Source organism: Montipora foliosa, chromosome 2 (genome assembly GCF_036669935.1).
Source record: "Montipora foliosa isolate CH-2021 chromosome 2, ASM3666993v2, whole genome shotgun sequence".
Lineage (NCBI taxonomy): Eukaryota > Metazoa > Cnidaria > Anthozoa > Scleractinia > Acroporidae > Montipora > Montipora foliosa.
The window spans coordinates 3,502,203-3,528,222 of NC_090870.1; the positions used below are offsets into that span (position 1 = coordinate 3,502,203).

Here is a 26,020-nt window from a genome sequence, read left to right on the forward strand (position 1 = left end):
GTTTACTTCAGAAACCGTTGAAACTCTTCGGTCCAACGTCGGAAATCTTCGGAAGACTTCGGTTGAACCTCGGGACACCTTCTACATTCTTCGGGTCAACTTTGGAAATCTTCGGACGTCTTCACTCATTTCATTTCATTTCATCTGTCAAGTCCTTCACGGGAACAAATGAGCACAACAAATTGACCTGCTCCCAACTGTGTGGCTTCATAGCTCAGTTGATAGAGCATCACACCGGCATCGCAGAGGTCATGGGTTCGAATCCCGCTGGGGAACCACCTTAATTTTAGAGGTGTCCAAAAAAAGCGACAGTCATTTGTTTCACCCATTCACACCTCAAACGCCTTAGGACACCCCTCTCCCCCCTCCCCTCCCCCCTTCCCCTCCCCCATTGACGAGTAAAATCGTCTGGCGTTAGCCCGAGTAAATATGATCTGTAGGTGCCACTCTCATGGGTCCCCAATGGGTTAAATTGTACAGCGTAGTGCGAGGATCACTTGTCTTAGTCGTCTATAAGCAACGCTTCAAATATACACTCATTTAATAACTATTATGTCTAATAATGAAATGGGGTTTAGGTCTTAACATAACCAGCCTCAGGCAAAGTTTTGAACAAAATGCCTCCTTTTGATAGGTTGAAGAGGCACTGAAAGAAATGCAGTTTGTAAAGACAAGCATATTCAGACCGGGCCTTCTGGACAGAGGGAACAAAAAGAGGTTTGGAGAGAAGCTTTTTGGTAAGGAGAAAATTATTTTACCAAATGGAATTTTGACAAATTTTGGTAAAGTAAACGAGTTGGATCTCCATGACTACAATTTTGTCGCTAATGATCATGCTTTTTCCACATCCAAACATTTGTTTTTTGACCGAAACATTCGTGGTAGCTAGCCAACAATTGCTCGTTTTGTGAATTAAATTAAAGATGATGATGATGATGATGATGATGATGATGATGATGATTGCTAAGGTGATGAAACGACTCAAGGCAAAGAGATCTCTCCCACAATACGGTTTAGGAAAGGACTGCCGCAAGGTGATGCGCTCTGTCCTATAATCTGTTCATATTGTGCTTGAATCCAGTCGCATGGAAGGTACAGGCGACTGAGGGATACAGGCTATCTAAGCCTATATCAATTAAGATCACTCACCTCCTATACATTGACGACATGAAGTTGTTTGCTGCTTCTGAGAACAAGCTGAAACGAGTCATGGCAGTCGCAAAGAATGGAATGGAAAGCACCGGTCTTTATAGAGGAATGAGAAGAAGTGTGCAGTGATACACGTGAAGACGGGACAAGTCGAGCAAAGAAGTGGAGATATGAAGATAGCTGATCTTAAACCTATCAAGAGCCTGGACCAACATAACTTCTATACGTTCCTAGGCGTCTTCGAAAACACCAAGCAAGAGGATAAGAAAGTACTGGAAGCCGCAGCAAAGACATAACTTGCAGAGGCTATCAATCATCTGGTCCAGCCCATTGTCAGATCATGCAAAGGTAGTGGCGTCGAATCAGTACGCTTTACCAGTACTTACATACTTGATGTGGACACAAACATCCAACAGCTTGACCGAGAGGGAGGAAAGATCATCGTGGAGAATGGAGAAAATCACCCCATGCAAGGCTATACCCAACATGTCTAGGAAGCTCAAGTCCGTGGGGAATGAATACAAGAACACTAAGATCAAAGTAGCAGTAAAGCTTTATTGCAACGCTGACCCTACGATGGCAGCAGTAAGATCGTTTGAAGAGCTAACCGTACAGAATTGACGCCACTCCATCATTAAAGATGTTTAGAAGTACGCAGAGGAGCTGAGTCTACAGTTGTGGTTAAACCTCCCTAACCCAACTGCTGTCGCCGATAGTAAAAAAGTCGAAACTGAGAAGGTAAAGCAAGCAATCTACAAAGCCCGCCAGCACGAGATACAATCAACGGTATCTGAGGAGAGATGGCAAGGAAAGCTTATCAAGAACAGATGGGACGACGAGAAAGTTAAACTGGAGCTAGGAGTGCTTTGCGTGGCTGTCTTCATGGAAGAATGCCCCAACGCACACCATCGCTGAAGTACAAGAGCTTTACCAACAGCTGAGAGTAAAGTAAAGTAAAAGTAAAGTGGTGCATTTATATAGCGCCCTTATCACTAACGTCTCAAAGGCGCTTTACAATGATCAATTTACCCCCAGCGGACTGGAAGCAGAGAGAGGTTGTCATAATTGATGTTGCATCCCAGGTGATGACAGGGTAAAACAGCGATGCGTAGCGCAGCTGCAAACAAGAAACTGCAGTAGAGCGCTGACGATAAGTACAACTGGATTGAACATAGAGCATGCGCACAGAGATTTGAGCTCATCAACCGCCAACACACACCTTCTCTTCCCTTCTCTTGACAAAATGCACGATCGGAAGGTTTTTTTGTGAAGCAGGGAGTTTGGCATTATGATCGGAGCGTTCATATACCCATTTAGTTTTCCTTGGTCTTTCACAGAAATATACCCTAAAGTTGGAAAGTTTTCAACGGGTTCATGATATTCGTAAAAGACTGATTTACATGATTTCACGTAGCTTCTTTATTAAAGTTCTTTCTCCAAGTAATGTTAATTAGAAGTTCGTAGGTTCGACCTCTGCAAGGAGCATTCGAGTTTTTTTATCCTGTATGTCCAAGTCAGCATTCAAAAGTACACAACTTCCATTTTTGTTTTTAAGGTTTGGTTTCGTCTTCTATTCCTGTCTCAAAAGTTGCTAAGGGAATGGTCATTGAAGCTGAATCCTTTGCTAGAAGCAAGCAGACCAGCGATAACCCACAACCTTCAGCCGTCACATATGATGGAAACAACGACATCTTTGCACTACTATCAACAACTTGAATTAAAATCAAAATGATTTTAAAATAACTTATGATAGTAGTACTAATTGTTTTAGTATATTATTATACCACACAAGTTGAATAGAGCGGTTTTCAATTGAGTGTCGGAAGTAATTAGCGAATTGCTTTGGTTTTGCATTACTTCACTCAGTGATTGGTTCAAAGTTCTCGCGCCATTTTTTCAACCAATCAGAAATGGAACCAAAACCAATCGTGGCTCGCGCGTGCACATTTTCCCGCGCTTTGTATCGGCTACGTGTAATTACTTTGAGTTTTGATTGGCCAAAATAATTACTTTAGTTTTTGTTTCACGACGCTCGATTGAAATTCACTCTTATCAGCCGAGTTTATCTATAACATTTGCTCCTCGGTGAGCGAGGCGAAACGGGAAGCCATTTTGTTTTTCTGCTCGAAGGTGAACAATACTTGCCTTCGAGCTAGCCAATCAGAACGCGCGGAGAGCACTATTCGCTTGTTTGGTATAAAGGAATAGTTATAACTGGTCAGTCAGTAATTTAACAGGTGATTGGTAGAAACGTTAGATGCAGATCAATACAAACATACACAGATAAAAGACAAAACTATATTTGCAAGACTTTGGATTCAAGTCGTGGAAATTTAGTTGTAATCAAGAACGGTGCTTTCAGTTAGAAATTTAGATTTAGTTTGCTGGCTGAACTACCTTTAAATTTCCAGCGATGTAAAGCAATCTTGGAATCGACTGTTTATAAAATGATGTACAATAAAAATCCACCTCCTGGTGAAGGTTCTATTTATAATGGGAAAAAAAGATGCTGATTGGTCATGTTATAGTTATTTAAGTTCAACTCTTCGCTGCAGAACGGGATTCTCTTGTTGTAATCCATGATTTGTTTTAGGGTATTTTTGAAAAAACTTAGTTTGCATGTATTCTGCAATTTTTGACCTGCGCAATTTAAGTTTCAATCGAAGGAATTTAGTTACTTATTACTGATTGATTTTCAATAGATAACCTGTGAACAGGCTTTCTGTAGTCTTCGTGGCCGCGGGAGTAATGCGACGGTGAAGCGAAGAGATTGTCCTGTTCTCCGCACCCCAATCTTTACATGGTTGTACCGATAGTGTGGGATTTGCGGCTCCGTTTACTGGAACTATTAAGTATGGTTTATAAGGTTTCGGAACATTCCCAAATTCTTCCCACCTTATATTTCCGTTGTCGATATCCGTGCTCGTTTTCAGCTTCCTTTTCTTTTGTTCCAGTTTTAAACGAGAAGGCTACAACAATCATCTTGCTCCAATCGTCTCTCCTTATCACAGGGAGCCCACACAATCTGTTTGTGTTTTATAATAAATGTATTGGATTCACCGTTTGCTAATATATCAATAAATAAGTATGTGCATGGAAGGTATTACCTTACCTGGGGTGTGCTGTTGTTCTTTCACCTTAGAAGTGATATTGTAAGCGGTTTTTACGATTTCTAGTTCGCTGTTTACTGTGCCTCTCAATGGGTTCTTTTTACGTTACATCATCGCCGCCATGTTGGTGGACAAAAACGATAGATCTCTTATTAGCTCCGTTTGTTCGTCCACCAGCAATTGTACATTGCAGCATTTTTATCTGTGTCTCTAGAGACTGGCTGCAAACCACCTGTGGAAGGACAAGGGTGGAAAGTAATTTTTGAACAGCTCCAGAGCCGGGGCAATTTTTCCTCAGGAAATCGCATCGCTCCGCTTTCAAACTTCGGAGGAGAATGGCCGAAAGCTTCACGCTTCTTCTCGTATTTCTCGATCGCAAATCCATCCGAACGGCGCCCTCGAGCTAGCCCTCACAAAACCCAAGAGTGTTTTCACTCACTTGTTTTTCCACCGAAACAAAAGAAAACGTTTGCATGATAATAGAGCTCAATTCCTGGAGGATTAGTTGAATTAGTTATGTATCCGTATATGCTTTGCATTGAAGATAGTAGCTCTTGTAGTTACTCTAAAATTCGAGATGAAATAAAGTTTCAACCTCGAACCCAGGCTCTCTCTCTTCTCCTCCCTTGTCTCTCTCGACGACAAGGGAGGAGAAGAGAGAGAGAGAGAGAGACAGCCTGGGTTCGAGGGTGATAAAGTTCATGTATGTATGTTACCTTTTGCACGGCGCGTGCGTACACTTTGTAATCCAGGACTGCAGTGCGTACCATATGAGAAACACGATGACTTTTCGAAGAATATTAAAGCGATCGAAATCTTACGTTAAATTGACAAGGGCAGTCTAGGGGCATATGGTTTAGGGGCCGACATTTCTCTCCCTCTATGCCGTAACTGCAGGAAGATCGGTATCTGAAAGCAGCGAAAGGCCAACCGCGTCCGAAAGCGATCTCACTGGCCGAATTCCCGGGATAAATCGTCTAGTACAACGCTCTGGCGCGAAGTCCGGAAGTACTGCGTTTTTCTCTCTTGTTCAAACATTCCCTCAACACATGCATAAATGTACTGGCTCTCCGATACGTACATATAGCGAAACAAAAGATTCTGGTTTTCACAAGGAATTGACATTTCGGTTGATTCTACAGGCATAAACGTAACGTAAGAACCGTTACTGGTCTTCTCGAAACAGAGGTGAGAAATGGTTTCATGCAGACAGGGGCGCGCAAAATGCTTTGCTTTAAACTTGGCGGTTCGCGAGTGAAGTTTTCTCTCTGGCCTTTCTGCAGATAAATTCCAGGACCTACCGATACAATTTGGGCCAGTTTTGAAAGCTAAAAATTTCAATCGATGCTGTATTTTGCTGGTAGGACTGGGTGGCCTAACACTTAAAAAAAATCTATGAAATGAGAATTGAAGGTCTTCCCTTATCATGGAAAAGCAGAATTACCCAGAGTTCTTTTTGGGCATGAACGAGGCAACTTGAGAAGCACGAGATTGGCCCTAATCAAATGGTTAAAGCGCGGACGGAGGAAAAAGCGAGAAGAAAATTTCTAGCCAGATACTAAGGAGTAGCCCTGGTGTGGGCTGTTAATGTAGACTTTTGATTTCTGAACAAGTTTTTATCATAGAAAATTCGCGACAAAGTGCTGCTCTTTTCGCTGTTATCCTCTTAGCAAAAAGCCGGCCTTTTGTGATTTCTTGTCAAAGGAACGGCATACTTAGATTTATATTTGCAGATTAATTGTCCTCTTACCACTTAAGTCATTCAAAATTTTCTCATGTTACTGTGTAAAAGTCTGTTTTTTAAGTATTTTCCTGCTACTGTATATGAAAAACAGTAAGTGTTCTCTACGGTCCTCTTATTATGATCTTCGTGGAAACTACATTCTGTCCCTCAATAAACCTAGAAGAACCATTTATGGTCTTAATTTCTCGCATGGATAAATTTCCCAAAAAATCTTACCCATGGTGCTCCGCAAGCGCGCTTCGTGCGCCTGAGCTTCCTTACTACATAGACCACTTTCATAAATGGCAACCACTTTTACGTTCTTTTTTGTTTTTTTGCTAATTAGACCTACTGCCGTCATTTTGAAACAGATATTCTTCTGTAATTTGCTTGTCATAGCGAGGCTAGAAAGGCCTTTTAGCATTAAAACAAAATAATATTTTATTTGGCTGCCATTATGAAAGAGGTCTATTCATCCCGCGTCAACACCTACAGGCGTCTTGTAGGATTTGTGTTCCTTTGCGCGCGCCATGGTGCTTGGGAGCTCTGTTGGTAAACATGGCGGAGGGTGTGCAAGAGGGAACTTTTGGATTGAGCGCTGTCTTAATCGGAGGAACTGGTGCTATCGGTGAATGCCTTCTAGGAGAACTGTTGAACTCTAAGGTTTGTCGTGGAAATTGGCACGTAATAATAATATCTTTGATGGGTCGAAAACACAGGTCAGGATCAATTCAGTTTGGGTCAAAACCTAATTAACCTTCGGGTCAAAAACGCGATGTTCAGAGTTCTTTTTAAGCATTGGTATTAGAAGTGGCGTAGACCACTGTTTCGAGCGATGGGTTGTATGCGGTGCGAGCTGGTTTGAGATACTGTTCTAACAGCTCCGATCTTTCGCTGGATGACTCCTGCTTTTGTCAAGAGTAATAGGGACAGAAAAAATAGAAGCAGTGGTTCTTACTCCCGTCTGACCTTGTAGCTGAGTCGGTAGAGCAGCGGTGACCTAACCTGGAGGTCGTGGGTTCAATTCCCTCCCTGGTTAGAGTTTTTCTCTGTCCTTGTGTGGGCCCATTTCCATCAGTAGGGCTAACGCTCACATGGTTCATATGGGGTTGAGAGAAGCAATGAAGACTTCAAAAGTGCTAACCTTCCCAACAGTTTTGTCTAGGATTGTAGCACTTCACATTACACTCTAGTCTGTCCAAAGATAAGTGCTACACGGCCAACGTTTGCAAAAATGTAATCCTTCCTTGTACTTGTACATGTTCATTGCCGTGACATTAACTAGATCTTCAGTTCCCACGGCCTGCTCCCGTCTGACCATGTAGCTCAGTCGGTAGAGCAGCGGTGATCGTGGGTTCAATTCCCACCCTGGTCAGAGTTTTTCTCTGTCCTTGTGTGGGCCCATTTCGAACAGTAGGGCTAACGCTCACATGGTCCATATGGGGTAGAAACCCAGCACTTCACATTACCATAATTTACACACTAATCAGTTAAGTCTGTTCTTACTGTAAGTTTGTTTATCCATTTTCTGTCAGCACATTTCCAAGGTTGTTTCATTGGGCCGAAGAAATGCAACAGTCCCTGCCGCTTACTCTGTTGACCAGAAAGCAGAAGAGGAATCTGGCCGTCTTGAGCAACTTATTGTCGGTAAGACAAGATGATATATGCTTATATGAGAGGGAAGTTGTGTCATAAAAATAAACTTTTGCTTGTTTGGTGTGGTTTCAACACAGTCTTACTTAAGTTACATACCAGAGGGAATCTTTCCTTACTAGCAGACTCCCTGCGATGATGAACTAATGAACTTTAAGTGTCAACTGTAACGCACTAATAATTGGGAACACTGTTTAAAAATCAAATCATAAATTGGTTTTTGAGGAGAGGGGAAACCAGACTACCCTGGGAGAAAAACCTCTTGGAGCAGAGAATCAATAAATGCAACCCATATGTGATGCCAAGTTTGGGAATTTAGCCCTGAGCCCGCATCGCTAGGAGGCAGGTGCTCTCATCACGGCACAATCTCTGCTCCCCTGAGGGAACATGTGTACCTTTAAATACAAGGCAAAGGGAGAGTTGGTTTTTTCGTGGTAACGTCAAACATATTGTAACCTGAAAGACCTATTGGCTGTGTTTTCACGACAGGCATTGTCTTGCTTAATATTCCTGAAAGTGGTTTGTTTACAGACTTTGTGAGCCCTTTGACTCTGAAGCTGGCCTGAACTAGCCATACTTTACTCTGTCTAACGTATGGCGATTTTAGTCGTCAATGGGGAACCCCTGGGAGTCGATGGCTTAATCACTCGCTAATGTCCCCATTAAGTGACACGTGTTTTCACAGATAAGATTAAATGAGGACAGTGCATGTGCCTTACAATAAATTATAATAAAAATAATAAATATAGCACGCCTGTTGTCCAATTTGAATAACTGCAAGGGACTTCTCATTGGCTGAAAGTAATTGCCAACTCGCTTAATTAAGCTACCTGGTTTAATTGGTGATTTAAATTTAATGAGAATTCCATTGAAATGTGCCAACTGGCTTGGCTTTAAGCGAGTTGGAAGAGCAACTGTTTTGACACAATTTCCGGTTGTTACTCGCTAAGCGATCTTGTTCAAAAACCACTGGTGAAAACGTGGTCATGAATGCATTAATCTGATATCTAGATGTGCATAAATTAGTTGTCTTTTTATTTACACCTCTTTGCACTCTAAGATGTTATAACGTAACAACAGCGAAGAGCACTAGATTTGCATGCAGACAAATAAAGGAAAAAAATGCTCTTGGTAGCAGGTGATAAATCATTAGTTTTATTTTAATAAAAAAATAACTATTACTGGTTTTTTTAATCTCAGATTTTGAAAACATAACCATGGAGACGGTTGGAGAACGATTCATAGACAAAGATGTGTTTTTTTGTACATTGGGAACAAATCAAACCACAGCAGGATCTAATGTAAGTCTTAATTTTGTGTGCTTGGGCAAAATTGCCATTCAAATAGAAAGATGTGCTGACCGAAAGGACTCACAGCAACTGGCCCTGCTTTGGCTACTGCTGATCACTCAAGGTAGCAGCCTGCATCTTAGATGAAGATAAACTTAAAAAAAAAACTGTCTTCACAATGAAAACAGCAATGATCTCAGGGTTTTCAAACTGCTGAGGAAACAGGGAAATGATCATGCCTATTAGATCTAACTGCCTTCATTTTGAAACAAATGCTCTTTTGAAATTTGCCTGTCGTAGCAAGACTGGCTATAAAGGCTTTATTAAGCATTAAAGTAGTTTACAAATTGATGCCAGGTTTTTTGTCTGTACTCTCATTGATAATAAAATTACATCATAACATTGTCAAAGTTGTTGTACTAGATCCAGGAGACAAAGGCTACTAATAAAACATGATAAAATTTCGTCGCCTGAAAATTTGGCAATCAAGCAACCAACTCGTTCAATCACACCACCATTTTGCATAAATTAAAAATCCAGTTCAAGAAACTAAATGCAATCAAAAATGTTCAAGGCTTGGTGAAAATCAAGCGATTTCGAGGTACATTAGGAACATTCTTCAGTAAAGGTCTCAACCATCTGAGGAAGTCTGCAAAACTAAAATCAAACAGGTTAAAGTCTGGCAAATCCTCCATAATGATGATTTCAGTTTCACATAAATTACAATTTTGTCTGTACTCTTATTGATGATAAAGATTAGCCAATCAGCAAGCGGGAAATTGCTTGGTTATTATAAAAAATAAATAATTTATTTGGCTGCCATTATGAAAGAGGTGTATTGTGCTAACTTTGGAAAATTTGTGTTATTGATTCAAGGGCTTTATTTTTTACTCATTTCAACCCTTTGTTTGGAATACACTTGGAGCACTAATTTACAACCTTGATGTTTGAATTTAATAAACTACCATCTATATGTGGTAACTTCCAAATGTAAATTCATCTCAATCCGATTTTTTTGTTGTCGGTTTCAAAACTGAATTCGAAACAGCACATACCATTAATTTTGTTTACTTAAATTCCTAAAATAATATTATTATACCTGTTTTCCTTCTTGACTTGCCAACGGTGGAAGCGAAAGACAGCATGGTTTGCTGGCTCTGCTTCATGGTGGAAAGTAAACAAGAAATGAATGTTCGTGTGCAAAGAAATGACGTTTCATGTGTTGAAATGGGCATGAAATATTTCCTGCCAAAAATTGCCCATACTTTGAAGGTAGTGTAACACCGCTTATTTAGTTTTTCCCTGTGTCTTTATTATTATATTAGTTTCAACAAGCTTACTTTGAAATATGAATTATACAGAAAAAGTATGCTGCCGTGTAAACACTTGAAATTGGCGGTGACTTGCGTTGGGTGCCGGCTGAATTTGAAAACCCTGGGATCTACAAAAAAATAATAATAAAAATAAAACAAAGAAGGCGAACAAGTCTTGTAAGCTATGACAGATGGATAATTTATTGCAAGTGTTTTTTTGTCGCTCAAATCTAGACTTTTGGCTTCAAGTATCATTTTTAACTGGACCAGGTGCAGTACATCTTTGTTTCAATATAGACAATTTGATTTAACTGTGGTAGAAATTTCAATAATACCAGAAATGAGGGAGGACATAGTTTTGTCCTGATAAAATCTTTTGGCTTAAGTTTTATTTTAAACAGTCACCCTTCTTTCTGCTAGTGACCCAAAAGCTCTATCTCATTAACACTCCTTTTTTAACTTGGAGCTCTTTCTCTCTGTTTTCAATTGCTTATCAGACTTTGCAATTAACCATTGATCCTACATGTATCTCTGTAACTAAACCCCCCCCCCCCCCCCCAATATAAATTATGCTAAAGGTCCAGGTGCCCATGTTGCTTAATTATCTCAAACCTCAAATAAGCCCCTTCCTGAGCTTAAAAGAGCTCATTTTTTTGTTCATTTATAGGCTGCTTTCAGGCACGTGGATTATGACTATGTGATCAATTGTGCAAAGGTTGCAAAGGAGGCTAATGTGCCCCATATGTTGTATGTGTCATCAGTGGGAGCCAAGTCATCCAGCTGGATTCTTTACTTAAAAGTTAAAGGCCAGGTAAACAGTGATGAGAAATGTGAATTTTTTCTAGTTAAAAATAGTAAGTTTCTACAGTGTTGTATTTCAAAACTGTTGCATTACAGTATAAAGAAGTCATGTTATCAGAGAAAGACAGTGTCCCCTTGCTCTTCTCCCCAACTTCAACATTACTTGTGTCTTGGAATGCAGACCATAGGGAGCTCAGTAGCAACAACAACAGCAATGGCAACAAGAACATCACAAATTATTTTGCATGTTTGGGAGCAATAACTTTGCATGCTTTGCACGAACATCTTTTCATTTTTGGCTATTTCTTTGCCATCATCTGCAAAACAACAATGTGAAATGACCAAATTTGAGGTTTTTTTTAGGGAGAATGTCACTTCTTGAAGATAAATAATAATAATAATTATTATCATTTTCTCCCCTTATTGAGCGCTGTTCATACCAGTTCTGTTCTTTAGGGTTTGCCATACCTTTGTCACGTTAAAATGCTTGGAATAGCCGGGAAGCGATTACAACAACACCAATTCACATTTAACAACGACGTTCTCATTGCCATTACCATCGTTGTTGCTAAAGCTCCCCAATGTCACGAAGTGCTGCTCCTCAAGTAGGGATAAAAAGATGCATAATTTATCCTAACTATTAAAGGTAAAAATCACCCCAATCTTTCCCGTTCTCTGTTGTTGCAAATTAATAGTTAGCAAAATTAATGCTTAGACTTAAAGGGACTTTTCATGCTGGATGTCCATGTCCGACACTAATGCTTGCCCAGTTGCCCTGGGCAAGCGAAATATATCCGTGGGCAAGTAAAACAACTCTAAGACTTGCCCGATCCGGCAATCAGAATTTTTGTTCAACTATTATTTTGCTGAACGATTTGATTGGCAGCAAACAAAGTGACTATAGTAATATGGTGTAGTCACCGCAAACATGATAAAAAAAAAAATGTTACATCTCCTTGCTGTAATTTATTTTTCTGTTAAAAATATACATATAGTGGTGCAAACCTCAAAAGAGATTGGAAGGAGGAACATGTGGTAGTTGCCAGAATGTTTGTTACAATGGAACCCATTTTTGGCACAGCCAAATACCCTATATATTGAACAAGTGTGCAAGAAAAGTCTACCTTTTGTCATGCAATTTCAACCAGCTTTGAAAAGCTAAAGAACATACTATTGGACAAATGGCATTTAATTAAAAACCAGCCAAATCTCAGAGAGATATTCGAGGAATCTCCCTTGATCTCCAACAGAAAAGGAAAATCCTTTAAAGATATGCTTGTCAAAGCAAAACTGTGAAGGCTACTACATGTAGAACAACATGGACACACAGCAGGAGTTGCCTTGGTCTATCAAACCCATTGTACAATAAGCATGTTAGTGGTACACAAAATTGACATTTTTACATTAGCCTCCTTTGAGTGTTAATGGGCAACAGGTCTTTTAATAGAAAGTGGGCAACCAAAAAAAAGCCATGGGCAACCAAGAAAACAAAACTGGTTGCCCAAAGGGCAAATTAGTAAGAAAGTAAGCGTCAAACACTGATGTCCAAATCGGAGGGAGGCAGTGTGGCCCAGTGGTTAGGGTGCTTGCCTTGAGATCCGGATATCCCGGGTTCAAGAGCCGCTCTGACCACTGGTTGAATTTGTTCCTGGTAGTCCCTGGTTCAACTTCCTAGCTGCACTTGTCAATAGCCAACTGGTTCGCCTCCGGCCAGTTTGAATTCTTAACAGTTGTTGTTGTTCTGTTCCGTCGTTTCGTTAACTGTATTTCATTGGCCCTGAAAAGCCCCTTGGGGAGCAGTCAATTACGTAGGTATTGTATTGTACTGTGTGTATCTAATAATTATTATTTCCATTTCTGGACATAAGTTAGTGAAAGAGAATACAGCAACAGATACTTGTGATCACAGAAGTATTTCATGTGGATGATTTTGCATTATGTTAGGTCGAGGAGGCACTGAAAGAAATGCAGTTTGCAAAGACAAGCATATTCAGACCAGGTCTTCTGGACAGAGGGGACAAAAAGAGATTTAGGGAGAAAGTTTATGGTAAGGGGAAAATGACCCAAGGGCAGTTTATACAGGAAATGATCTTGTTTATGATTTTGTAGTGGTAGCTACAATAAGACAGATGGGGCTCTCTACTAATCAAGCAACAATAATTAAAATTATTATTATTTTAATTGTTGTTGCAAGTTATCATGCTTTTCTCCTGTGGACTTCAAATGTGATGAGCTTTTTAATATTTTGGTTTGTGAAACAAAACATGGGAGGTAGCCAGCCTAGAGAATATTACCTGTGTAATTTCTTATCCTTACATTTTCCTTTCCTTTGTTTAACAGTAACTAGTTTTGACCGAAATATTTCACATCTACAACACCTTGTGAGCTTTCTTTAGCAAAAAAAAACAACAAAACAAAACAAATGGTGAGGCTAGGATGCAACAACCTCCCCCTGCTTGCCAGTCTCAGACTGTGTGTGTACTGAGAGAATGTGACAAAGTATCACTAACTGGAGAGCTTTCTCATAGGCTTTTAGTATTTGTGAAGTGTTTTTACTAGAGTTATAATGAGATTTAACAGTTCAGAGTTTAGAGAAAGAATACTTTGTTTTTTTTAAAGGCTTGTTCTCGTCTTCTATTCCTGTCTCGAAAGTTGCTAAAGGGCTGATCATTGAAGCTGAATGCTTTGCCAGAAGCAAAGAGACAAACGCTCAGCAACCCACAACAGTTACCTATGAAAACAAAGATATCTTGACATTACTAACGACAAACTAATCATTAATTAAGGATTAATTAGCTTTAGTAAGTTGACAATTTAACAGTGTGTACAAGGGAAAAAGTAACGAGTAGATAATCAGAGACAGGTTTATGTCCAGTTTGAAACTACTCTATTTAAGATTTCCAAGACTTCCGGCTACAACTAGAAGTGCTGCCCAGTCAGGGAGATAATTTAAATTATTGGCCACCACAATGTCTTTTTTAAAGTTATTTCAATAATATTATTGGAATGACTGATTGTTTTGTTAAAAAAAAAAAAACAAAAACAATGGAAAACAGCCTCAAGAAGTGCTTCTGAGAACAAACTGAAGATAGTTAATATTATTATCAATAATTATGTCATTGCATTATTGGCACTGTTGAGAGCTTTATAGAATGATGGAGCAGCTGTCTATGAATAGAGGTTATGAGACTCACAACTAATCTAATCTTAGTGTAGCCATGAATTCCAGTATTTTCTGTGTAATTAGTGTTAGTTTCTTTTCTCCTTTCTTGGTTTGTACTACTATTATAGTTTTCCTGGTCCGTAACTAAGCCTCGCTTGTTTTTTTCTACCTTTGTCACAGTACCTCCTTAACACTCTTGTAACGGTAAGTTTGTTCATGTTGTGTGCAAAACCGTTTCTGTAATCTGGAGAGCCGTACAGATCTTGTTAAGTGTCCTGTTTTTCTGAATTCGCTTTCCTTTGGGTTTCTATCTCACCTTTCCTTGTAATCTCATGTGTGAGCTTCGTTTTTTCCTTCAGTGAATTGTCAAGTAAAATAAAGTACGATATCAAAGTGTGCGCAGAGTCGTTAACACTTAAGGTATTTTGTCTAATCTGCTTATTATTCACAAGTTAAAATTTAAGTTCTAGTTTTAATTGATTGCTGCTAGTGTATTGTGTATTGACCAGAATGTACACCATATAATAGCCCACACAGCACATTAATTTTTTTACATGTGTATGAAACAATGATAAAACTTGGCATTGCAAAATTAATAGTTAACTTTGATCAACCCTTACATCTTGTTTCTAAACAAAGATCAGTTTCACTGTTGATTGGTGAATAAGATAAAAGATGCCTGTTTGACTAGAAACTAGGGCCAATGTGATTGGATGTATATATGTATTCATTATTTAAAATAATATATACTCCTTATCACATTTTTATGCAAATCTTGTATAATACTTGTAGGATGTTGCCTGCATGCAACCATTAGTATTGAACTGAATATCTTGGTGATGCATCTGGTGCAAGTAGCCTCACCATTATTTTATCTTGCAAAGGCCTGTAGTTCAGTTTGAATGGGTACTGGTAGCTGTTCCTTTAAACCTTCAGGGTAAGGGAGATGGAATATTTTAGTTTCATGAAAATTTGGTACCACCTTTCATGAACACGACAAGAAATTGACCAACTGGGTCACTGACAGGGATAATAACATTATTCTTTGATTTTCCACTGGCCCTTGCAGCCTCCTCAAAACCGGCCGGTCAACGGCTCAATGAGCCACCTCCTCAGAAAGTTTGACTGTCTCCTTCCAGTCAGAAAATGTCTTATTTTTATTACGACAGGTGAGACAGAAAAAAAAAAAAAAGACAACACAATTTTAGCTGTAACAAGGCTGCTGCCTAAGTAAATTTTAAAGGGGCCCTCAGAGCTAAACGCTGAGAACTTAGGAGCCCAACATATGAAGTGAAAGGTGTTGCTGTGAAAAATTAAGGCGCCCAGAGCTATTCTTTGGGAGCCCCAGGCTACCGGGCTCCTGTTAGGCAACAGCCTTGTGTAAAGTTAAGTCACTGGAGATGATATAAAGGCTTGAAAAAATGCTTGTTTGACGTACGAATTCGCTTCCACAATATTTTTTTTGCGTGGCGCATGTGAAATGTTAATTTAACTAACATTCCAGTATTTCTTATCAGACACCATGCAAGTGTCAATTCCATATGTGAAATTTCGTCACCTTAGATCCCCCAGATTTCACTAAATTGCATCTGAGAGTGTCTAAATTTCAAAAATTTCCTACGAGAACATGCCTAGCTTGCGCCCTTTGGGCACTTGCTTGGCGGTCACCCCAAAATGCAGACTGTGATCTGTGCAGACCTTACAGACCAGGGGAAAAATATGGCGTTACCCTCACTATCATTGAGAGCTAACCGTAAACAGGCTATTATGAATGTTGTTTAGGCCTAATTAGGCTAACCGAATGTTATTTAGGCCTAATTCAGGCTAACCAAATTTTCATTTTACAGACGGTCTGCAAAGTCTGCAGTCTGCGTTTTTCAGTGGCCCCTCGCTTGGGTGCCTTTGGCACCAAAGCCGTCTCCACTTTCCTTTTAACCTGCTCCCCAAAAACATTTTGAGAAGGCTGCCCTTGTGTAGATCAACACCATTGTTACACAGAAGAATTTGCTTCACAATGTAGGCAAGATTATTCATCTCTTAAATTGTAGTCTCACACCATAAGCAGTATATATTTTTTCCAAAATAAAATTATGTATTAAAATTAGTAGCAAGAACAATACATGACATTTTGATACCAAAAAGGGTATTCCTGACATAAATGAATTTCCTTTTTAAAAAACAACGTACAATTTGTTCTTGCTTTTAGGCATAATAATCACAAGTATATCCCTAATTAATGTTACATGGTGGGTTGTTGGCCAAACTTGATTTGTGCACAACAACAGACCAGCTCTAATTTTAAGTGACACAGAATAAAACCAAAGTCTTAATAAATATTTAATTTATTACTTTTAAAAATAATAGTCAAGTACATCTGACATCAAAACATAAATTATTATGCTTCTCTGTCTTTAGATACATGTGAATCACCGTGAAATTCTTCCTTCTCCAAATTTTGTGTTCAATGTAAAACTAATTAACAAACTGACATACAAGCCTGTAAAAATGTGAGGCACAGTTCTATTCCGTTGTGCCTTCCATCTGCTTGGCCGTGAAACAAATCATTAAATTACAACCAGTTTTGTTCACTTTTTTGTGCATCCTTTAATTCTTAAGTAAAATATTTTTGGTGATCAGTACTTAAATACCGCTACTACTTTGTATTTGGATTTCCTCATCTGAACTGCCAACGACAAGCTGCAGAGTTGATCAGTTCATCCTTAGGGCTATAGTGAAAGACCTCCATTCTTGTTTATAATCTTGAAGTAGTTGAGTTCAAATAAATAAGTTGGGAAAATGCCTCATTCCTACTACCATCTCCTTTTTTTGTTCATTGTCTTGCGAAAATGTACCTATAATAAAGACTTCTTGATGAAACCAAGGCAACATATATTTCACTACAAATGCATGCTTCCATTCCAAAATAAATAATTTTTACTAAAATAGTATGATCCACTACACAGTGTCGCTCTCCACTTGTTTCTGAAGTTTCTCATAAAATATACTATCCAGCTGTCTTTGTCTATACCACACCACAGAGGATGAAACCATTAATCCTATAAGCATCAGTCCCTGTTGTAAGAGAGAAAAGTAACTCTAGGTCATTTCATGGTATACCTTAATTAGCAGGCAAACCAATTAGGTGATACACTGTACATGTTCCCGTCCAAATTTCCCGTGCTGAGTGATCACTTCTTTGCATTACACCTTATTCCAAAATGGCCGCCATTTAAATAATTATTCTTTTGTTTTTATGCCTCGTTCTTAAGCTTAAAATTCAAAAGAATATTTTATCTTGAACGAGGCAACAAGGGCCAATTTGTATCCACATAAATCAGCAGCCATTTTGGAATAAGGTGTATTAGTTTTTCTCTTTTTTTTCCTTCTGTTTTGAGTTCATGTACTTCAAAATGAAAATCCCACTTTATATTTACATGTATTTTCTGACCCTCTTTTTGTTTAGTTGTCTACTTTAAAGTGAGATCAAGAGCCAGAATTCCTGCAGGAATAAGCCTTGGGTTTTAAGTGGCCAAAATAACAAAACAATTTCACCAATAAATTATTGGTTAGGGGAATAATGGGGAAACCTGTTGCCTTTCTCATGAGTAGGGACCTCCTGGCTGGTGAATATCAAAGATATTATATGTTATTTGCCAGCAGGGAGGTCCGTATAGCGAAAAACTGTGACAACGGTCTTAAATGCTGTGGCCTTGGGCAGCTTTTTCAAGACCGAGGTCACAGTTTTTTGCTATACGGACCGACCCTTAGCTGGTAAATAACTTATTTATTTTGTGCTCTCTCTTCCTCTCTGAAATCACCTTTTTAATTGTTGACTCGCACCCTGCTTAATAGTGAATGCAGTACGCAACTTACAAACTGAATGTTTCAAAGAGAAATCTTTTTATTTGAATTCTATATTTCCACCTCTCTGGTCTAATGAAATCTCTTTTGAAACACTTCTGCATGTAAACAGATTCAGTGTCAAAGAAATGGAAATGTAAGGTCATCACATAAGCTCATGCAAGGGCTAGGATTCTGCGTGGGTTGGCGGGCAAGATAGAAAAATTCCGCCTGCTCCCAGAGCCAATCAGATCGCAGGATTCGCAGAATTCCACCTTCTCACCCTTTGAGAAAAAAATAAATAAACTTATTCATTCAATCCAACAATACACTTTATACACTTTGAGTCATGGGGTAATTTGATAGCTCTTACCTTAACAACCTATCTCATGTTTTATCATGATCAACAAACTTCCTACCAGCATTACGTTTTAATGTACACACTAAATGTAAACTTAGGCATTGACAAACAACTTTACCTCAAACATCCAGAATTTTTTTTCCTCCCACTCTATCACATGTGGACAACTAAAGAAAAACAACATTTCACAATGATACAATAATTGGGTGAAAGGTTGCCTCAGTTACATGTAATTCTAGAGATGAATGATCCATCTGGGAGATGTTTCTAGTATTCAATGAAGGAGAGACTGTCAATACAACTGGAATGAACTACATTGTGTATGTAGAGTTTCAGTTCACGTTGTAGACTAATTTACCTAGTGTGCAAAAACAAGGGCCAAGGGATTGCATGATATCATTCTGTCTTGAGGAATAATCTACAAGTTTATTTAATGTCAAAATGAATCGCTGCTTCTGGTAGGAGGATCTATTTCTTTTTATGTAATGCCCTCAATAATGCACACATTTTGAATTGTTCTCAGCTATGTTCTATTAGAAGACAAATGCATAGTTGACGTCATCATCAAAAGCTTTTAATTCTTTATTACTACCATTTTCGAGCTTTTCCATGCTTAATATTAATTTAACCCTTTCACCCCTAAACCAACCTAAACTGGCCATACTTAGTATTTTACTCTCTCTAACGCCAGACGATTTTACTCGTCAATGGGGTACCCCCAGGAGTCAATAATTGGGGTTAATCACTCACTGAATAACCCATTAAAACATTGAAGTTTGTCTAGACTAAGTGTCACGATTTAATTGAACCAATTAAAGTTAAGACTGGGAACATGTCAAGTTTTGACAGTTTCACCTGTGTGTTTCAGTATGTGTGAAACACAGGTTTGAAAAACTTTGCATCAACTATGAATGCCAGCAAAGGATGAGCTTACATTTCTGGAAAACCCCTGCCACAGTGAACTTAAATGGCTTATGATATGAAAGGGCTTGGAGCATGGAGGTGATCAAGTGAACTGTTTTTTGCCAGTTGCGTTCAATTTAAAAATGCGACAGTTTGTCTAAACCAACTTGAATGTTTTAAGCTTTGAAAAATGTGGAAAAAAGTTAGAAGTTCATGGTAGCTTGAAAATGGTATTATATAAAGCAAATAGATTCCAAGTTGCCATGCGTCTGTTCAGTAATAGACCACAGAAGATGTCAAAATTTGGTGAGAACATCAGTGACGCACTCAGCTATCACTTTGTGTGCCCCTTTTTTGTTCTTACCACATTTTGAAGTCATCTGTGATCTGTTACTGAACAGACACATGGCAACATGGAATCTATTTGTTTAGCACATACATGTACACGTACAAGAAGTACACTACATGCACACAGACATTTCAAAAATATCACTTCAGCCATGATAATAAAGAAGAGAACACTCTTCAACTTATTGAAGAAATACTCTTTAAAAATGGTGACTTAAACATGCTTGGAAAAAATCCTAGTCCTCCTCAGCAGCAGTGTTCAAAATTAAAAAAAATTCCAGGTTGTCCCTGTTTCAAAAGCTGGGCAACCAAGCCTGTAACTTTGGTTGCCCTGATAAATACTTGGTTGGCCATTAGGAAACCTCCTCCATGTACGATTAAATGCATGCCATGCTGAGATGCAATCACATGGCGTTGGAGCTTGAGTATCCCATAGTCCTAAGTGTGTGCCTGTGTTTTTTTTGTGGAAGGCTGGGGTTAAGGTTTAGCATTTTCAAATGGATTCTTTGATCTCCATCACATGCATTTTCCTATCTGACATTGGCAAAAATGTTTTGCAAAAGCTACAGAAATTCAAATTACAAGAAAATGCTCAGCTGCAACAAAGCAATAATTAATATTATTATTATACATTGTAGTCACCATCTGTCTTCTCATTGGCTAAAAGCCTACAGTTAATTCTGGGAAACAGCGCAACCTACAGATTAGTGCGCGCGCAATGCATGATTTCCAAGAGCAATGTGTTTGAAAATAAACTGTGATCGCTGCGATAATGCGTTTGTTGTTATTTTCTTCAAAACAAACATATAATAAATGATTAGATTCGGTTTTTGTGATATCCGGAATAATCAAGGTCGAGGTAAGTGTTATCAACCGAAGCCGAAGGCTGAGGCTGATAACACTAACCGAAACCTTGATTTTTCCGGATATCACAAAAACCTCATCCAATAATTGTTTATAATTGTTAACTTCACACTAATATAAGACATTGACAATAGAAAACCAACAAGCGAGTTGGGTACATGTAATTCACTTTCTAGTTTGGGTGGGTTGTCCATTGTTGTTTTTTCTTCGGGCAACCAGGCTTTTCATTTTACCGAAAACTGGTTGCCCGGTAAACTTTCTTGTTGTCTGGGACGACCGGACGACTGCTAATTTCAAGCACTGCAATAGGAATCAAACTTTTGATTGGTACTGTAGTTTGGATGCCCTACCACAGAGATATAGCAGACGCATGGGAGTTACACCATTTAAGTATTATTGTCCCACTTTACTGCAAGGACTGAAATTTTTCTAATAGTGCATTCTCATGACATGACAGTCTCCAGAAGTAAATGAACATTGGTTGGATATGATCACTGTTTACATTTGTTGAGTGAGTACATGACAAACAAGTCTTTTTGTAGTTTACTGTATTTGCATATGTATTGTATCACATCTACAAATTTTCTGCTAATCTCCTGGAGGTACAACACTGCTGGTGATACCTTAAACATTAAAACAAAATTTAAAATAGAAGGAACATCAACAACAGAAATCAGAAATGAATAAGTTTCTCCTCCAACATTACCTTTTATAAAGTTTGATATTTGATACAATACAGAGGGTCAGTTGTATATTTCCACTCTCTTGACATCCCAGCAGAGTCCTCTGCCGAAAAAACAACACACACAAAAAAATAAAAATAACACAGGGCACTATGTGGACACAGTCAATAAACCACTCGTACATGTATCAGGACTGTGATATGTGTACATTTCCATGTGCTACTTTGCAGAGTGCCATTCTTACAATGTATGAACATTGGGTCTCGCTTGTTCAAATGGTGGATAGACCAATGAACTGAATAAATCTCTCTCTCTTTGGTGGATATGTGCTATCATAATGGATTTTGTTTATCATTGGATAGTGATTGATGACCCTTTATTTACACAGCAGATTCGGTTTTTAAACTTTTGAATAACTTGACCAGAATGATAATTATCAATAACATTATTATTCTACGAGGGCGTGCTGGATATGAAGTGATAAACAACCAATGAGGCGCGTAGCTCCGAGTTGGTTACAATGATTTTATTTCCGGCATGCCCAAGTATAATAATTGTTTTCTTAAAAACTCCAGGATCAGGCACTCTTCCATGTTGATTTTTGCCTGCAAAAATGTTTTCAGCTCGCTTTATTGCTGACGTGTTCTTTGACCATATTAGGTACAGCAGGTGTCCGGTGAGCCAATGAAAATGCTGGAAATCTGATATCCGTAGTTCAGTTTTTAATAATGACCTTTATTTCTGAAAACTCATCAATTATGCAACCTCACTCAATCAAAGTGATGTTGCCTTCATTAAAAAAATTATAGGACCTTTTGTTATTCGATGATATGGAAATGAGAGGCCCTATATTCTGTAGTTTAGCCCCTGCATGTTAGACATGAGGAACATGCAGTTGACAAGCATGGATGTTTGAACTTAAAAATAACTTTCCTTGCTCTATTTTTAACTTCTAATTACCTTCTCATAATCACTACAATGAATACATTCTGCAAGAATCTGTGTGTCTTCTTCCTCCCAACACTTTGAATCTGGGATTATCACAGCATCCTCTGATTAATCAGTAAAGAAAGAAAGAAAGAAAGAAAGTGAAGTTTAGAAAATGCAAAATTCCACCAATACAACCAATTTTCTAGGGTGAAAGTTTGGACTAAGAAAACATTTAACACGACTGTTCTTAGCAACTACAGAATTGAATTCAGGGCCAAACAGGGCCAGCACATGCAAATTAGTTAAGAGCTTTTGAAGAATGACACACACAACAATAGGAGCTTTGTTATTAAATATGATACGGAAACAAGTGGTCCCGTATAATTTCTATAGTTCAGATCAGCTGACGGAAGTGTACAATTGAACTCAGGAAAGGTTAATCGATTTTCACCTCTCTTTATTTACTAAATATCCCTTGCCAGGAGGTTAACAAAAACTTACCAATAGAACTAGAGTTACTTTTCTTCTTAAGTTTTCCACGAAATGTTCCATTTTTCTCTGAAACACTAGAGGCCTTCTTCGGATCGCCAACTTTAGAGCTATTCCTGCGTCTTCTAGTCGTAATCTGTACACTGAGATTAAAAAAGAAATGACCCACGCGATAAAAAAGCATGTACGATTTGCCTTCCTGAAAGTAAGCCTACAATAGGTACCTGAAATTTGCTATGAGAAATAAAATAATCAAACCCATAACAACCAATATTGTCCGCCATTGCTTCATTTTACCTTGGCGGCCGTTTGGTGTCCAGACCCCTTGACGGTATATACTTCGTTGACACGTAGATTACGTGTATGCACAGGCAGACCACCCTATGGTTAGGGGGGGGGGGGGGGTGGGGGTGGGGGGGCAGTAGTTCATTGTTGTTATCGTTTTTCGACTCCATTTTTTGTTTTTCTTTCGGGACGTGCTGTGGCTGCGCATGCGCAAGATTTCTCTGTCTCTTAGAAGGCAGTTCAAGTGAGATTCGAACTCGGCCATCTAACCTACATGTAGCCGTACTCCGCCCCCCGCACTTCCCGAAAGAAAAACGGGTGGAGGGAACGTCTACGATCGTGTTCCGTGAGGTCACTCCTTTTGCAAGAAAATGTATAATGGTTTCTCATTGGTCACGTACCTTGGTCAGTTCTTTCGAGGCCACAGATTGGTGAAAATAGATTGTATCGTTGACTCCGTTCGCTTTTTTCGGCGCTGATGATAACAGTGGGGAAGGGAACGGTGCAATAGGAACATGAATAGTTTTCTCATCTTGAGTCGGAGATGGGCTGTAACTAGCTAGCCTGGGGTGCATCAGTGTGCTGAAATCCAAACTTTGTGGAAGCGATTCCTTCGACTGGAAAACAAGCCTAGCTTTTTCGAAACTCGCTGCGTGGGAGCTTCTCATTGGTTGTTCTAATTCCTCAAGGTTGTGCTGCAAATTTTGCCGTTTGTTAACGACAGCATAACTGTATCGTTCTTAAACGATCATTATTTGTCTCCATAAATCGTTATCTTTAAGAAAGTTATGACATTTTTTAATTTCGAAGACATGTTTCGATGTTACAAACATCATCGTCAGTTACAAAATATTTGAAAAACCGTTAGGACTTATATAACAACTAGGCGAAACTTGCATAATTAAATATGATTAAGTGACAAGAAATACATATTTGAGTGAGTTACAGAGTGTTAGAAAGAATGTAGAGCCTAAAGCGTAAGTGTCAGGTTGACGTGATGAACTTGTTGGTTTAAATTAGGCTGTTCCCAATTTATATGCATAGCCTCCTTGAGTCCTTGAGTCGGTTTTTCAAATATTTTGTAACTGACGATGATGTTTGTAACATCGAAACATGTCTTCAAAATTAAAAAATGTCATAACTTTCTTAAAGATAACGATTTGCTTTCTGCTGTCTCGACCTTTTGGTTCCATTCTCCATAAATGAGATTAAGGTCTAATTAACTCCGAGCTTGGACAAACTTTCATTGTTTACAGAAAAGATTTACTACAAGACACCACTGGGCATAGTTATATTAACTATGCACTGGGTAAATATCACTCTGTCATTTATCAAATTTCACTGAATCGGTATCAAGAAATTATCTGTAACTATTTTCAAATTTCGAACAATATTCCATTAGATGAATAAACCAGTTTGAACCCAATGGCAATTGAGTGAATCCGTATAAAGCAATTGCAATACAATAACACAGCCTGCAAGTGTATTTCAAGATTGCGTTCACACCAAAGATTGCTTTGGACTAAATATCGCTCATAATCCTTTTCAATCTTTCAGAAACACATTATACACTTCAAAAGGGGCATTGACTTGCATATGAGTTCCAATTGCAAAGAACAGAAAGATATCTAATCAATCGAAATTCATTGAAATACGAAGCCTCTGTTTACACCAATTTTTACGGAAAAACAATAATCCAGAAATTGCATAAGATAATAAACATAATATTCTTAAAAAGCTTCTCATTGATTCCATGAGGATAGAGTGTACCTAGTTGAAAGATGAATTTTTTGTTCGAGAGTTTTGCGGCTTTCTTTGTTCCCGTTGTGTGAGGATAGGCCGCAAATTGTCCTGCTGTGGTGGGAGTGATTAGGAAGATTAAAATGGCGCGCCTGGTTTTGAGGCATCTGTGTCGTTTTTTCTACATCCCGTAGGTTTCCGCTAATCTTCTCCCTGTTTCACCTATGTAGATATTCTTACGTAAGGTGCAGGATATAAAATAGATGACATTTACGGAGCTGGATGTAGAGTGATTTTATCGGAACCGATTCGGTCCTGAGATGTTAGAAATGAAAGGACAAGTTTTGCATCGTGTGCGTGAAAGTTCCTGGTTGATTGTCAAACTTAAATGCGGTCGTAACTAGAACGTTACCTTTGTTTTTGTCGGGTTTAAATGAAATAAGTGGTGGTAGAGGGAATATATATAGTTTCGGGATCATTGCGGAGAATTTTGAAGTTTTTGAGAATGACATTTTTGACTGCACGGCCGGTTTTGTGGATGGTAGGTGAGGGTGAATGGAATTCTGTTGATTTCGTTTTGCGACGTTTGTAGTGCGGTTTCTCTATCGATTTCTTGGGCACCAATGACGATGCCTGCCTGTGGTGACAGCGGAGTCAGGGTAGCCCCTTTTTTTTCAAAAACTGGCACATTTCGTCGCACTTCAGTGCTGTTAAAGTCTGAGTCGCGATTACAGAGGCGCCTCAGTCTAAGAAATTGAGAGAATGGGATGGCATTTTTTACGTGTTTTGGATGAGAGGACGAATGCAGCAAATAGTTATTGGAATCGGTTGGTTTGTAGTGCACGCTTTTAGATAAACCGTTGCCGTTAATTGAAAGTTTAATGTCGAGGAAGACATTAGAAATTTCCCAGGTGTATTTTAGAGCCGGGTGGAAAGAATTGACTGAAGTAATGAATTGGTTGAGTTCCTCTCTGCTGGATGAAATAGCGCCGACGCAGTCATCGATGGAACGTTTGTAAAGATCAGATTTTGGTCCGTTGTAGTTAGAGAAAAATTCATCATTTTTGGTATAGCCTAACTCATTTGATAAAACCCAATTTTCATGTTTCCGTCTCCCACCGACGCAGCACCAAAGTTTTTCTAGAAACTAGAAATATTCAGTGTATCATGCCATAAGAAAACCACTGTGAAGTTGTTAATTAAAAAAAAAAAAACGTTCATTAAGCCTGGTTTTCACCAGCGACGCAAGCACAAGCGCTCAGTAGCACAAGCTCAAGGATAAGTAGTTTATGCTAATGAAAACGAACGTCGACATTGGAATCAAAATCAAATACGGCATCCGCCATGTTGCTCTAATGCTCGGACGCGTGGGATCT

The 26,020-nt window shown here is 38.8% G+C and overlaps 3 protein-coding genes across 3 annotated transcripts in view; 2 read left to right on the forward strand and 1 right to left on the reverse strand.

Moving 5' to 3' along the window:
- Positions 1-4,260, forward strand: part of LOC137992102 (oxidoreductase HTATIP2-like) — an 11,694-nt gene extending 7,434 nt beyond the window's left edge. Inside the window, exons 5-6 of the mRNA XM_068837215.1 lie at positions 635-737; positions 2,705-4,260. Of these exons, the coding sequence (XP_068693316.1) occupies positions 635-737; positions 2,705-2,865 (264 nt within the window). The 3' untranslated portion in view covers positions 2,866-4,260. The remainder of the gene's footprint in view (positions 1-634; positions 738-2,704) is intronic.
- Positions 4,261-6,499: 2,239 nt separating this feature from the next.
- Positions 6,500-14,597, forward strand: LOC137992103 (oxidoreductase HTATIP2-like). The gene is made up of 6 exons (XM_068837216.1): positions 6,500-6,645; positions 7,518-7,629; positions 8,836-8,936; positions 10,905-11,048; positions 12,983-13,085; positions 13,658-14,597. The coding sequence occupies exons 1-6, from the start codon at positions 6,541-6,543 to the stop codon at positions 13,810-13,812; spliced, it is 720 nt and encodes a 239-aa protein (XP_068693317.1). The 5' UTR covers positions 6,500-6,540; the 3' UTR covers positions 13,813-14,597.
- Positions 14,598-16,525: 1,928 nt separating this feature from the next.
- On the reverse strand, positions 16,526-22,924 carry LOC137992104 (protein JTB-like). Its single transcript, XM_068837218.1, has 6 exons — positions 22,844-22,924; positions 22,632-22,762; positions 22,161-22,252; positions 21,224-21,303; positions 18,521-18,569; positions 16,526-17,273 (listed from the first exon to the last, which is right to left on the reverse strand). Exons 1-6 carry the CDS (start codon positions 22,909-22,911, stop codon positions 17,157-17,159), a joined length of 537 nt encoding a protein of 178 aa, XP_068693319.1. The 5' UTR covers positions 22,912-22,924; the 3' UTR covers positions 16,526-17,156.
- Between the last annotated feature and the right edge of the window lie 3,096 nt (positions 22,925-26,020).